The 14,916-nt window shown below is 49.1% G+C and overlaps 1 protein-coding gene across 1 annotated transcript in view; it reads right to left on the bottom strand.

Moving 5' to 3' along the window:
- Positions 1-796: 796 nt before the first annotated feature.
- The window catches only part of ADD2 (adducin 2), a 101,421-nt gene continuing 87,301 nt past the window's right edge, over positions 797-14,916 (bottom strand). The window contains exons 11-16 of the mRNA XM_032873689.1: positions 13,761-14,018; positions 12,570-12,689; positions 11,590-11,679; positions 9,487-9,634; positions 7,810-7,935; positions 797-2,330 (exon numbers count right to left, since the gene is read on the bottom strand). Coding sequence (XP_032729580.1) covers positions 2,023-2,330; positions 7,810-7,935; positions 9,487-9,634; positions 11,590-11,679; positions 12,570-12,689; positions 13,761-14,018 — 1,050 coding nt within the window. The 3' untranslated portion in view covers positions 797-2,022. The remainder of the gene's footprint in view (positions 2,331-7,809; positions 7,936-9,486; positions 9,635-11,589; positions 11,680-12,569; positions 12,690-13,760; positions 14,019-14,916) is intronic.

Here is a 14,916-nt window from a genome sequence, read left to right as displayed (position 1 = left end):
TTGACTTTTCTGAGACATCAGATGCCCCTGATCACAGGGTTGCCCATCACAAGGCCCATCAGAAAGTAGAGCGGAGCAGGAGCTGGGATAGCATTTAGGGATCTGCACGAGAGAGACACAGTTCTGCATTCTCCTTAGTCATGCTTCCTTTCTTTTCAAGAAACAGCCCCCCGTACTCTGGCCCAACCAGAAGTCTCCTGCCTCTCCTCCGTCAGAGGTCCGCACTGGCCTCGCCACAGTCCACGTTTGTCAGAAGCTTAACATGCACTGATGAGGGAGAACACAGGTAGTTTCCTGCCTTCATTTCAAATGCTGACATTACACAGTGGAGACCAGTCACAGAAATGGGTCCTGGACGAAATTAAACCCCCCGCTTGGGGATTTCAAGTTTTCGAATCATCGTAATTGTTAAGAACAAAGGCTCTGGACTCAGACTGACCCAGAGGTCAAATCCAGGCTCTGGATCTTTCTAGCCAAGTTACCCGGAGCAAGTCAATTGTCCTTTTGGGGGGCTCAGTTTTCTTACTGGTAAAATGGGACTGTCTTACCCACATCACAGGACTATCGTGACCGTCCAAGGGTATAACGTATGGAAAGCCTGCACAGTGTCTGTATATAGAAAGTAAGTGCTCAAAAGTGAAAAGCTATGATTAAGAACTTCAAAAGTTCTTTCACCATAATCAGAACAAAAAGGAAAAATACTCTTTGAAGACACTGCGCTATAAAGAGAATGGATTGTCTACTTTTGTAGGAGCCAACAATGCTCCTTAATCGGTGTCCCGTGGCAGAGTATGAACGGAGAGTGTTGGCGTTAACAGCAGCAGCCGTGGCTCTTGCTAGGCCCCGGGATGGACAGGCAGTGACAGGGCAAGGACACCCAAGCTGATTGTTCTGATAGCTGATCCAAGATAATTAATTCTCAAGGGCTCATCTCATTCTCCTCTGTTGGACCCAGAGTGACTGAGTCAGAACCCAAAGGAGCCAAGGTCGAGGTGCCAAGGGTAAGATGCCAGTTCCAGTCTGTGAGCCAGTGCTTCCAGGTTGGAAAGAAGGTCAGGGGACACCTGACCGCCAGACAGGAGTGAAACAGGTACAGACACATTGCTCCATGTACCATGCAAAGCTAGAAAGGCATAGCATTTCCTGTGTTGTTTTGATCCTCCTTGTACAACCCAAAGCCAACAGAGGATCTGAATTACCCCAAATTTCCGCCCTGAGCATGAGACAACTTTTCTCTAAGCTAAATTTGGTTTTAGTTTTGAAGCGCCTGAGATGCACGATTCAAATGGGCCAAGTTCCTGGCTTCTTACATTGATTAAACGATGCCCAATCCTGTGGCTGACTTGGCTTGCCCTTATGTCTGCCCGCTCTTACAATTCTTCATCCACCCATCATTCAGGAGGTTCCGTGAAGAAAGCTCAGGGTTAGTGGTTGGGGAAGTACAAGCTAAGCCATCAGCCCTTGGGAACAAAGATTAACTCCTGGTGTAGGGGACGGGTCAGTTTGTCTGGTTACTGAGAGCAGCAGGGCGGGGACCCTATGGAAAAGAGAGATTTCTAAACTGTGACAGCTCCATTAGCAGGAGATTGGATTCCTGTGAGGAAGAGGACCTTGATCAGGGGAAGTCTCAACCTGTCTGATTTGGTCTGAGACTTGTGAGGCCTTTACAGCCCACTCTGGCCTTCTGCCCTGGGCTCAGACTGGTGGACCGCATCCTCACAAAGGTAGCCCACAACTAGGCAGTGTTGTGTAGTGGAAAGAGCACTGGACTGGGGGCCAGGAGACCCCAATTCTAGTGGAGGCTCTACCACTAACTAGCTGTGTGACCTTGGGAAAGTCACCTGATTTCTCTGGGGCAAATGGAAAATGAGGGGTTGGTTGGGTCATCTCTAAGTTCCCCCTCAGAGTGTGATCCAGGGTCCTATTCTATCCCTCCTTGGCCCTGTGCTTCCAGGGACAGAGATGGGAGAAGGGAAGGGGTGGAGGGAGAGGGTGTGGATGGGAGCCCAAGGGCACTACCGATCAGGACTCCACTTTCTCCTTCTTTTTGCTCTTTTTCAGGAAGGACGGGGTTCGGAATTTCTTCTTCTTTTTGGAGGGAGACTTGGAAGGTGAGCCCTCTGGGGACATGGGGCCGCTGGTGACCGACTCGGTTTTGTCCTTAGAGGTATCAACATCTGTGTCGGCATTGGTGGTCATCTGGCTCAAGCCTTTGCTGAGAATTTCCTCTGTGGTCTGTTCGTCCTCCCTCCCGTTGACCACCACTCCTTCTGGCTGTGTGGATTCAGGCTCTGTGGTGGCTTTGCTTGTTTCTGTCTTCTTAGCACCTTCTAGGAAAAGATTAAAAGATACAACCCGTAAGATTTTGACCAGGTGAGAATTTCCATGTGCGGCTAACAGAACCATTTCTAGGCAGTTCTATAAAATAAGTCTAGGGCAAAAGGAGGGACAGGCTGACGTTGTAGGGGGAAAGGGCTAGGCAGGGTTCTCACCCGAAACCTGTATCCCCTTTCACGAAACCTGCCTTGGGAACAGGCCCTTGGCAAGTCTTTTATTCTGGGTCCTTGTCTACAAATGTAAACAGGTAATGATGTCCAAATGTGGCAATACGGCCCAGTTGAGAGCTTCTGTAGGATGAAATGTGGGGACAGACCCAGGTGAGGAGAAAGGTTATAGGAAGGAGGAGACCACTAACACATACAACTCAGTGGAAGAATCTAAGAACTGTTGTAACCAGTTCAGTTTCACCAGTAAAAATATGGAAATTAAAGGTTTTTTTTTTTTTTTAAGATTTCATTTTATTTATTTGACACAGAGAGAGAAAGAGACAGCGAGAGAGGGAACACAAGCAGGGGGAGTGGGAGAGGGAGAAGCAGGCTTCCCACAGAGCAGGGAGCCCAGTGCGGGGCTCAGTCCCAGGACCCTGGGATCATGACCTGAGCCGAAGGCAGATGCTTAACGACTGAGCCATCCAGGCATTTAATTTAAAAATTTTAAAAAAATTTAAAGCTTTTATTTAAATTCTAGTTAGCTAACATGGAAATTACATGTTTTTAATACCAATCTCATTTCCGATACCAGAGAGGAACTTTTGGAAAAATGGAGAGTATCTTTCCAATAGGCAGAAAGGGGAAGGCAGAGGGAGAATGGAATTCCCTGAGTGATATGGACCCCATATTTCCAAGATAAAAGGATTAACCAAAGGGGAAGTTGCCTGGTTGGCCCACTCTAGCGGTCACCTGGAGGGAACCTATTTGGATTGCTGCCATGTTCAAAGCCAGAGCTGCTCAGGCCCCAGAAGCTGAACCCCACTACTGCCCTTTCTCCCCCTTCCCACTCTCTCCCCCACCTTGCTTCCACTCAAGCTTTGAAATGCCTGGATGGGGAGGGAGGAGGGGGAATTCTAAAACCACAGACTCTGAAAAGTAGAAAGGAATTTAAAGATCATCTAGCTCAGCTCCTCCCATTTTACAGAAATGAAAACTGAGTCAAGTAGTAAAAGTGAGCAGACCTCAATCTCCTGACATCCAGTTTTGGGCTCTTTTCACTATGTGAAACTGAGAGGAGTGTGTGAGTGTATGAGAACGTGTGTGTGCATGTGTTTGTGAGTATGTGAGGATGTGTGTGCATGTGTGAATTTGTAAGTGTGTGAATGTGGAGTGAGCTGTGTGAATAAGTACGGGGGTGTGGTGCGTGAGTGTGTGGGTGAGTGTATGAGTTGTACTGAGTTTGTGTGTGTGGGCATGTGAGTTTGTGAATGGGTATGTGGGTGTGGTGTGTGAATGCTGGTGTGTGTGAGTGAGCTGTATGAGATCTCATACCACAGGAAGGTAATGGGCATGCACCACTCTCTAGGAATGTGAGCAATGGGGGACGTATGACTGGTATGACTTACAGAAGGAAGGAATGAGGAAGGAAGTTTTAGGAAAAAACTAGGGTACTTGATAGGTGTAAAGACCAGAGAAATGTATGATTACATGGGACACAGGACAGAGGGGTGTAAATCTGGGGACAGAATGGGCTAGTTTGACTATGGACAAATTCTTATTTGTTAGGTCTTTTCTAACTTCTGAACTTCTCTACGCAAGTCAACGTCCTCTTCCAGATGGCTCTTGAGGACTGTCTCTTAGCATCCAACACCTTGGCCCTGGCTTCCATCCTTCTACAGTCCTGCACATGTCCTCTCATCATCCAGTTACTAAGTTCCCTACTACATCCAGCCTTTACTCCGATGGCCTGCACTCTTACCCTCCTACCATGTGTCCCCATGGTCATCACCTGGCAATAGTCTTGAAATCAATACACTTGTCTAAATTCAACCTTCTGTCCATTCTCCTCCTTTACCTGCTAGTTGGCCTCTTAAACCCTCTGATCTGGCTCAAGCCTCCCCTGAAATTTGACAATGATCTTGCCCCAAATTCTCTAAATCCATTGCCGATATATCCATATTATAGTTTCATGTGTCATTTATCTTCTTCTTTTTTATTTTTAAGAGGACACAGTTAGGTGTGGTCTCCTGCCACAATGAATCTGAGCTGGCCCTGTGGTTCACAGCCACCAACAGAATGCTGAGCAAGTGCCAAGGAGCCAGCCTTAAGCTGAAGACTTAAGAAGGCCTAGAAGTTCCTGCTTTCAGAGTTTGGGGAGCCTTGAGCCACTATGTAATGAAGTCTGACTGCCTTGATGGAAACACACATGGAGAGGCCCTACAACCACATGAAGAGAGACAGAGAGACAGAGACCCAGCCATCCCCGTGTCCCAGCTGAGCCCAGCCTTCCAGCTGTCCCGGCCAAGGCGCCTGACATGAGTACGCCATCTTGGAAGTCCCGGTTCAGTCAGGCTCCCAGACAAATGCAGCCACAGCTCACCTGAATGGAACAGAACCATTCAGTTGAGCCTGGTCAACCCACAGAAAAATGGATTTCCATAAAACCAGCTCTTATTATGCACCGTGATTCACTAATTATCTATTGCTACATAACAACCTCCATCCCCAAGTTTAGTGGCTTGAAACAGCATGCCTGTATTCTCTCTCACAATCCCAAGAACACAGTACGTAATGAGAACTGATTGATGGAAGCAAGTTACAAGGCCCTTTTATATCCATTTGCTCATTTTATCCCAGTAACAGTGCTATGGCTTAGGATAGGACAAGGATTCTTGTTAGGCAGCCCCCCATTCTGCAGGGTTTTTAAGTGACTTATTTGAGATGGCAAAATCGGTAAGTGACAGTGCTGCATCTGATGCTGAATGCAGGGCTCTTTCTGGCAGGCACAGCCAGTGCTCCTGAGAGGTTATCGGGGGATGGAGTCAGCAGGTGCAGGGATCAGGAGCTGATCAAAGAGAAGGCGATGACAGAGATGACCAGATGTGGAGGAAGAGGGCTTGAAAGAGTCTCCTTCAGGGAGGCTGATGAGGTAGAAGAGAGAGGAGGAGGGACACCGAGGTGACTCAGCACCAGAGCATGGTGGCACGCAGTGAAAAGCCACCCCTGATTCAACGGGGGAGCTAATGTGAAAGCTCTCACCTTGATGGGAGTGGGAGGCTCAGCCTTGTCAGCCCTGAGGAGCTGGGCAAGACACTGGGCGGCATGGCCATGGCCCTCTATGCCCTAACCTGCTTACCCAAAGCAGCAACAACTCTGGCCTCATCGTGCGGGCTCAGCTCTGTCTGTACTATGGGCCAAATCTTCAGGGAAGAAGATCTTGATTTTTCTAACAACTCTACCAGGGTGTGCCCCTCCATGAAGGCACAGATTTGCACCAGAGAGGGCAAGAATAGTGCTACCCGTGGGAATAATGTCAGGGGTGGGTAAGCACTTATCCTACACCCCTCCTGCCATGCTCTGTCCCTCTGAACAGCAGAGGTTGCTCCCAGACGTTCCCAGGAGCTGAAATGCGATTACTATCCCTTGTCCCACTGCTGCCATAAGCTGCCTCTCCCGCTTGGATTTCCCTCCTGCGGCTGGTGCGCACGCCTGGGGGATGCTGAAGACATGGTCAGGCCAGGTGCTCTAAGCATCTCCAGAAGGCAGTTGGTTCTCGGGCCATGCAGGCTCTGTGCCACAGCCCTAGAAGAGTTCATGGGCTCCTTGGAGGGGCCATTAGGAAAAGGGATGCCGATGTGCCCATGAGGGCCATAAGGACTCCTCCACAGGGCGGGCCCAGGAGCTGGCCCCCCTGCCCTTTCACTGTGCAGGCTTGTTGCCTCTGGGTGGCATGCCCCATGTGAGGATGAGAGTGTGTGTATGTGCACGAGTCCATCCTATGTGTGCATATCCCAGAGGGAAGCCTGCCCATGCAGAGCACATGTGGAGTTGGACATGAGCTTTATAGCCAGGAAACCTCCCAAAGTCAGGGTTGCCAAAGAAAAAGCTGGGGATAAACACATTTTTTTTTTTTTAAAGAGACCTCCCTCCCCCATTGCAAGTGTTGGGGTGAGTTAGTAAATAGCCTCTCTATACTTACTACAGAGACAAGTATTCAGAATCGGAGGAAACTCCTTTGATGAAGGCACAAATGGGAAGAGAAAGGAAGACATTGTGGAGACAGGTTGATAACACCACGATGAGACACAATGAACACAAACAGGGGACATCCACTTGGAGCTCTGGCCACAAGCAGATGGGTTTCCTCTGGCAACACTGGGACTACACTCAAGGCAACAATCTGCCTGTGGAGGGAGCTCAGAGGTTGGGTGTTCTAGCAGCATCCACACGTGTGGTCAGTCTATCCAGAACAGGGAAAATCACAGGGGACCTAGGGAGCAGTGTTCTTGCCTAGAGGGACTCCAGGACCTCAATAAAGACAGTTTTATGATCTAGGTAGTATAGACTAATATAATATAATAGTATTATTATCCACCATATGTATATTATTAATCATAATCACAATCAGATCCTACATTTAAATTTTTTCTTTTATATTTTTCATTTCATTCTTTATGAAATTTTTATATTTTCCATTTCATGCTTTATGTTCTCATCTACAGCTTTCTTATATGTATAAGAACCTTAAAAAGGGAAAATACTGGTAGTCCCTTTTCACAGACAAGGAAACTGAGGCACAAAGATTATCTGATTTTCTAAAATTAGCAGTAGGGTTGTTATTAGTTAGCAGTTGAGTTGGCCCTAGACCTTAGTTCTGTAAACCCGTGTCTAATGAAGTGGTTCTCAGCCTGGGCTACACATTTGATGTAGCTGGAGAGATCTTAAAACTCCAGTGTACTCTTCTGTACCCCATCCCCAGACCATTTAACTGAGAACCACAGGGGATGCTGTGGTGGGACCCAGGCCAGTGTCAGGATTTTTAAACCTCGCCAGGTAATTCCAGTGTGTTGAGATTCCAAAGGCTGAGAATGACATCATGAGCCTTACCTGGGAGCTTGTTAGAAATATACAGTCTCAGGTTCCACCCCATACCAATTGCATCAGAAACTTCATTTCAACAAGATCCTGGTGATCCCTAAGCACATTAGAGTCTGAGCACTAGGCTGGTGCATCTAGAAAGACCCACCAGCCAACCTAGTCTGAGTGAGAGGTGAGAAGTCTGTGAGTCAATCATTATTGCTTAAACAGGGACTTAACTGTAAGCTGTGTTGTCACAGCCTTTGAATGAAACAAGCTTAAATTTGGAAACCCCTATTTCAAACTCCCTAGAAATGGCAGAACAGAAAGCTTTCTGGGTAGCAGACAAGTTCTGCTGAGAGGCAGGGTCCCTGGAGTGAGCATGTCTGCCCTCCCTTCCGTGCAGACCCCTTTCTGAGTGGTGGAGATGCCTCCTCCCTTCTAGCTGCTCAGCTCCACTCACCGTCTAAAGACTTGGAGGGAGAGACCGCAGGGCTCTTAGTCTCTGACTTCGCTGGGCTCTGTGCTGGAGAAGCTGGTGCAGACCTTACAGGTGAGCCAGGCTCCTCGGCAGTGGTTTCTTTCTCTCCTGAAAATACAGAAAACCACTCCAGGATAGGGGTCAAATAGATGAAAGGAGAATATTTATTTAAAAAAAAAAAAAAAAGCCTTCTTCCAGCTGGCCCCCATTTCTCCTAACTGAAGTTAGCTGCTTCCCCCAAACTTTTATCTTTTTATTTTTTAAAAAGATTTTATTTTTATTTATTTATTTGAGAGAGAGAGAGAGATCACAAGTAGGCAGAGAGGCAGCAGAGAGAGAGGGGGAAGCAGGCTCCCTGCTGAGCAGAGAGCCAATGCGGGGCTCGATCCCAGGACCCTGAGACCATGACCTGAGCCGAAGGCAGAGGCTTAACCCACAGGGCCACCCAGGTGCACCTGCTTCCCCCACACTTTTAAAAATTGCCACTACATCTGGGGGGTGGGCAGGGAGGCAAATGGGAGGAGTCAGAGTCGTATTCTGTTTCCTCCACCCAAACACATCTGCCAGTGGGATGTCAGTCCCAGTGTGGACCCCAAGCCTGCAGGCTTCCCATCCATGATCTGTTTGCGTATGTCTTATTTATTATTTATCTAATTTTCATGTTCAGCCCAAATAATCCCTAAGGATAGAAAGCACCACATTTTCTATCTATTTTTTCAACTGTCCCATTAGAACTTCAAGCAAGCTAGCAAGGGTTTTTCTAGGGCCTGTTTGTGCCCAGGAAGATGGCTGACCCTGGGTGGGGTGGGGGGTTGTGGAAGAGGGTCCTCCTGAGGGAATGACAGCCCAGCCTGGTGGGCAAAACCAGGAGCTGAATTCCTCTGTGTCTCAGACCCCAAGTGCTCTTGAAACAAAGAGAAGGGATAGCTCAAAGGCGGGGTGGGGTAGAGAGGGACAGAGAGGGCTTTTTAGCTGGAAGAGGGGCTTGAGATGGAAGTTCTGGGGTCAGGATAGCCAAAAAGGGAAACCATGCCCGGAAGGGACAAAGGCATGAATGAGAGCATACAAGCGATCATGAGTGCATATCTGGCACTCAACACAGAGAGATGGGCTTGACTGGAGATTCTGAAATAAAGAAGGAATAAGGAAAAGACCAGAGGTAGCTGGTGCGAGTTTTCATTGCCAGGCTAAAAGGTTTATACTGGATCTGACAGATTCATAGTAATTATCCCTATTATAATTATCTTATCATAGCTAATTTAACTGACCTCCCCTGTACTTCCAGGCCCTGTTCTAAGCACTTACGAGGATTACCTCCTTTAAGCCCAGGTGAGAGGGTCCGACAAGGTCATGGCAGCACGATGTCACCGTGAGGTGCTGGGCCATGAGGACCATTACGTAAGTCACAGCATCACGCTGGTAAGAATATGACTTGGCTGATGGGGCAGGAAGGGCAAACTGGGAATGTGATGGGGGAGAGGGAGAAGTGAAGGCTGAACGTGAAGGCGAGGCAAGGCTAGACGGAGCCCCAGGGGGCCTGTCAGACGGGAGGCATGGGTCCCAGGGTCACTGGCGGGAGCGAGCCTTGCTGGTTGCTCTGCTGCCCCTCTGGGTGCCCCCCCGCTCTCCCTCCACTCCGGGCCAGCCCAGCGTATTTACCGTCAAGCTCTAGTTTCTTCCTCTCCACCTCCTTCTTGTATTCCTCCAGCTCCTGGTCAGTGAGTTGGCTGAAGGGGTTGGGCACAGTCTCCTCTGAGTCGTCTTTGGTGTCTGCATCGCCCTTGGACATCAGCTGGCTCTCTGTAGACTGAAAGTTAACCACAGAGTGTGTGTTGCTCTCTGAATGCCGCAGTCAGGGCCCAGGCCCGAGCGTCCTCTCAGACTCATGTGGCTGCCAGCGGTCCTGCCAGGGGCAGCGTGGCATGTGGCTCCTCGGAAACAGCTCAGGGCCTTGGGGCAGGGCTTGTTCATTCCTTCCCACGGCTACCTCACCCCCAGACCTGGGTTCTTTGCAACTGCCTGGATGAATGCAGGGAGTCCACCCTCTGCCCCGGAAATAAAATCGAAGGATGCTCCCAAGTGGAAGGAAGACACACGTTTATTGCAGTCCCTCCTGCGGATGCTTGCAAGCCATCACTACGCAAATACAGTCGACAGCCCGGAGTCAGTTAGCCAAAAGCCAGCAAGCAAAGCATTGGCTCAAGCCCGCTTCATGCCAGCCATTCCCCACCGTGCCCTCCTCCCACCCCCCAACAGCAGCACAAGCCACAGCACACAGCAGGAAGTCAAATGCAAAACACACAATGGCTTCAGCGTTCTCAGTCCAAACTGTTAGTCCTGTTTTGCACACAGTCATAAATTACAAGGGGCCAAGGTCCTGAATCTTGGATCTTTAACCTGCCTGGACTGCAGGTCCCTGGTGGGGGACGTGGGGGAGAGACACTGGCCAAAACCCCTGGGGGACTTTGTGGAGCTGCCGCCTCTGGGAGCTCACCAGCGGGGCCTTGTGTGAGCTTCAGGAATCCTTTGTCCCCTCTAGCCCATGACAGGGTCTATAATTCAGACCCCGTAGCCCTCTCTCCTAATTTGGCATCCTCAGCTTGGCCTTTGAGAATGCGCCGCCCTGAAGCTGAGGCCAAAGAGCGCAAAATGCAGGGGAGGTGAGCCCAGGACAGTGGGCCCATGCCACGCACTCTGGGCTGCCTTCCCTGGCTTGCCAGGTCCTCTGAGGGTGGCCCATGGCATCTTCAGAAACAGAAGTAGCACGGGCCTATCTTAAGGAATCACAGAGTTCAAAACAGAATCCAAGCCCAGGGTCCCAAGAAGAGGGACTCCAAGGAGAACACTTGGCACAAATGGCAGAGTTTTTATCAACTTTGCTCACTGTATTGAGCTTCCACCCCAGTACCATGGGGTTTCTCTATCCGTGGTCCCATGGCACTTTTGGCATTCCTCATCCTGGCTAGTGGCAGTGGGTGACAATGGTGGTACAATGACATAACCTTCACACTTCCCTACATGGGCACCCACCTTGTGGGCTGCAGCCTGCCCTCAACGATCTCACTTTACTCTCCAGAGAGGAACAGTTCCTGTATCTTTCCCCTTCCTACCACTAAGGAAAATGCTATCCACGTTGCTACCTTGCTGTAAGTAGCAGTGGTCTTCAACAGAAGCCAGAATTCTGATCTTTATCCTTTTTGCTAAGCACTAGACAAACACTGTCCTATCTCAGGCATGGAAACAACTTTATACCTTCTAACTCTATGGGGGTTTGTGTGGGCAACTAACCGTCCCAAATGGAGCACCAGTCCTTATGTACATGCCTCCTCTCTGCGACCCCGTGAGCATCTTCCCAGAGCTATGGCCTCATGATGCCATATCCACGCACAGAGGCCAGAAACGCTCAGGGCAGGTAGGCCTGGAGCAGCCGGCGTGGTGGAGCAGGTGTGCCGGCCACACTCCTGTGATGCCCACTTTGCAGGACACCAACAAAGGGCAGAGTGGGGTTCCATGGGTAAAGCATGGAAGTCAGCATCACTCCAGGGGCAGGCTGGGCTGCTGCCCCCCTGCCCGGGACCCACAGGGGGCAATTACACACTGTCCCTGGTCCTCACAGCATCTGTCCTGTAGCAAGAGCACCAGCACCCAAGATCAGGGGAGGGTGGGCATGAGGACTCAGGGGTCCTGCTGCCCAGCCCCAGGCACTGAAGACCCAGAAGGCAAACACGTTTCCCTTCCAGACAGGGGCAGCTTCTGCTGTACCGGGCTTCGACTCTTCTCAGCGATGACACTCGCCAGGAGCTGGGACTGAGGCCCTGCCGACTTCACATCTTGTCGGTTTTGTTCTCGAATCTGTGAGGCAAGGGAAGGGGAGAGTGAGCTAGCTGTTAAGCATCAGCGTGTGGAGTTTGGGAGGGGGCATTCGGAGGGCATCCTGGTGTCTCGTGTGCCCTGTGACTAGGGTCTATAAAGGTCCTCCAGTGGGGGTGAGGGGCCTCTCTCCCCTATTTCTTAACACAGTGTGTCCTCTAAGAGACAAATGACCAGTTTGTAAAATACCAGATTCTCATGAACTCTGAGGAGGTAACTGTAAGAGGTGAAGAGTGAGATGAGGCACAGGAGATCCTTGACGGGGATCCTCACGCTTCACTGAAGCCCCTGAGAAATTTCTTGACCATCACAAACTGCTGGCGCCACCCTACAACTACTGAATTGGAGTCCCTCCTTGGGGAGGAACAAGAGGACTGACCCGGGCACGTGCATTTTAAACCAACCTTGCAGAGGGTCCTTGAACCATACAGTAAATCACTGCTCTGGGAGTGCACCCGACCTTTTGGGTCTACTACAACCTAAGTTTTTAAAGTAACATGAGAAACGTGAGTGAGTGAACTGTAAAGCAAAGGTTGAGAGATAAATATAAAGGATTTTGAAATTTTGAAAATGAGCCAAAAGGAGAATAGCATAAAATTCACAAAAACTCAATTTGTGGGCCGGTTTTTTAGACGTATCTAATGTCTCACACAAGCCCTCTTTATGTATGAGGGTTATTTAGGACCACGTTAAGTATAAAATTAGCACAGTGCCAGAGTTGGGCCCATAAATGGTCGTTTCTTTCCCCTAAGCGGAATCTGGGGTTTTGATAAGAAAGGTACATCCCAGAAAGTCAGCTCATATTTGTGGAACCTGAGATGGCTCCCCGCTTAGGGGAAAAGAGATGGTAAGAGAAGCAGCTCCCGTCTTACCTTGTTCCGCATGTCCAGCACTTCTTGGGGGTCGGTATAGAGAGGCACAAATTGGTTTGGGTTTTCGATCCGTATTGGCATGCCACTGCTGGATTTCTCCACCTCATCAGCCTTCATCCACTGAACACACACAAGGCCAGGGTAAGGCAAAGGAATAAATCACCATATCCTCCCCTATGGCCCACCCCTGAGATCTGGGCTAACCGGCCCCCTGTGGAAGGTCAGCAAGCCTATGCAAAGATGTTCTCTCTTCTTGGGCCTCCTTCAGGTCTTTCTCCCAAAACAGAGATGGGGAACAAATGACCTAGTTGCCAAAGAAGGCCCCCAGATCAACAGTCAGCCATCAAGAGCACTGGAGAGTGGGGCTCAGAACCTTGACAACCAATGTGACAAACAGGCAGCCACTTGAACTTTAGTATCATATGACTTATTGATTTTTAATTTTATTTACTTATTTAGAGGGAGATTGAGATAGGGGGAGAGAGAGAGAGAGCAGGGGGACAGGGAGAGAGAGAATCAGACTCCACACGGAGCACGTAAAGCTTGATCTCACAACCCTGACTGATGTCATGACTCGAGCTGAAGAGTCCAGTGCCAACTGAGTCACCCAGGTGCCCTGACTTACTGATTTTAATTTGCAGAGCTTCATTTTTTTTTTCTAATAAAGAGCTATCCTACTTGGCTTCCAGCTACTTTACTGTTAATGAAACATCAAATTAGAGTTGATGTGTGTGTGTACTGGTGCGTGTGTGAGGGAGACAGAGAGAGAGAAAGAGACAGAGAGACAGAGAAGGTGGGGGAGGGAGGAGACAACTTAATAGAAATTAATATCCCCCCCACTTTCTGGGTTTGCACCAGATGGACAGTCCAAATGTTGGATGCCCATGTACTTCCTAGAAGGACCCTGTAAAAGGGGGAGCAAGAAGCAAAAGCCAATTGCTCCTGGGTTTTGTGCTGTTGGGAGTGAGGTCCAGCCCCCTGGAGAAATTTGCTCCTCAGCCCCAAAACTCAGTGCAGAGTTGCAAGAAACTGGTGATCAGAGACTCTATGGGCATGAGCAGCTGCTCCTAGATGCCCAAGAGGAAGCCCTGAAGGGAATAACCCAGCCCAAGGGATATTTGTTCTGTTCTTTTAAAGCTGCTTGACTCACAGATGGAGCCACATGCCCTCCCTCCACCCCGATCTCCTTACTGTGGTCTTGGGCCGGGGGGTGCCCATGCTCCTCTGGACCTCATCGGCCACATTGACCCGCAGGTAGGTGTTGGGCGTGTTGAGCCAACGGGTCTTCTCCTTCTGCTGCTTCTGGGCGTGCTGCAGCAGGGCGGGCACTGGGGCCCCGTCCTCCTCAAACACGAAGGCTGTGACAGTGGCTGGGATCTCCACCTCACTTTTGTGTTTGGTTTTCTCTTGAACAATGGGGTATCGGTAAGGGTAGCCTGTTCTGTAACCCTAAAAAGGACAGAAACGGAACCACTTACTGAGGGGAACATGGCCCCCACGCACATATCGCACACACACTTCGTCCCCCTTCTTTCTGAAGGACTCAGTTTATCCCAAAAACTCCATAACACAACGTCAGCCTTGCTGCTCCTTTGATGTGTTTCTGAATTGTTCCCTTCTCCTGGTCCCCCAGTCTCTTCCTTCACCCCAACAAGCCCTCTGATCAGAGCTAAGAAAACCCCTAGAACCTTGCAGACCAGACAGACAAGGCTCCTTACCCTAACATCGCTCCAATTTTCCATCTACTCCAGGGGTCCTTGGCCCTGGCTACACACTGGGATCCTGGGCCCACCTCAGAGCGGCTGATTTCCGGTGGAGAGGGGTGTGATCTGGGCTGCAGGATTTTTAAAAGCCTTCCAGCTCTTTCTAACAGTCAACCCTCATTTTCTTGACTCCAAGACTTCTAAACCATTGCCTTCTTGGAACCCTGAAACTTGACTCAGGAACATCCTTGTATCCTAAGCAAGACCATGTCCCACAGAGACATGGTCGGTGTCTCTGCTCGGTGAGAACATTTAGCCACCTAGACACCTCCTCCTATGATTCTTTCTTGGCTTTGCCTATCTTCTTCTTCTTCTTTTTTTTTTTATATATTAAAGAGATATTAAAATATTTTTCCAATTATAAATACAGACCTATCTAGAAAAATCAGGCAATATGGAAAAACATAAGAAAAAAGGGGGTTCTATTAAAAAAAAAAAAAAACTCATCCCCAGAGATAACCACTAAAAATCTTTCTGGTCATCTCTGTAAATAAATAAATAAATAAATAAATAAATAAATAAATAAATAAGCAAGCAAGCATGTGTGTTAGCATATATATAATATATAACTACAGAATATATAT

The sequence above is a fragment of the Lontra canadensis genome, unplaced genomic scaffold (genome assembly GCF_010015895.1).
Source record: "Lontra canadensis isolate GAN:19392208 unplaced genomic scaffold, GSC_riverotter_1.0 scaffold50, whole genome shotgun sequence".
Lineage (NCBI taxonomy): Eukaryota > Metazoa > Chordata > Mammalia > Carnivora > Mustelidae > Lontra > Lontra canadensis.
This window is presented reverse-complemented; position numbering and strand designations above follow the sequence as displayed.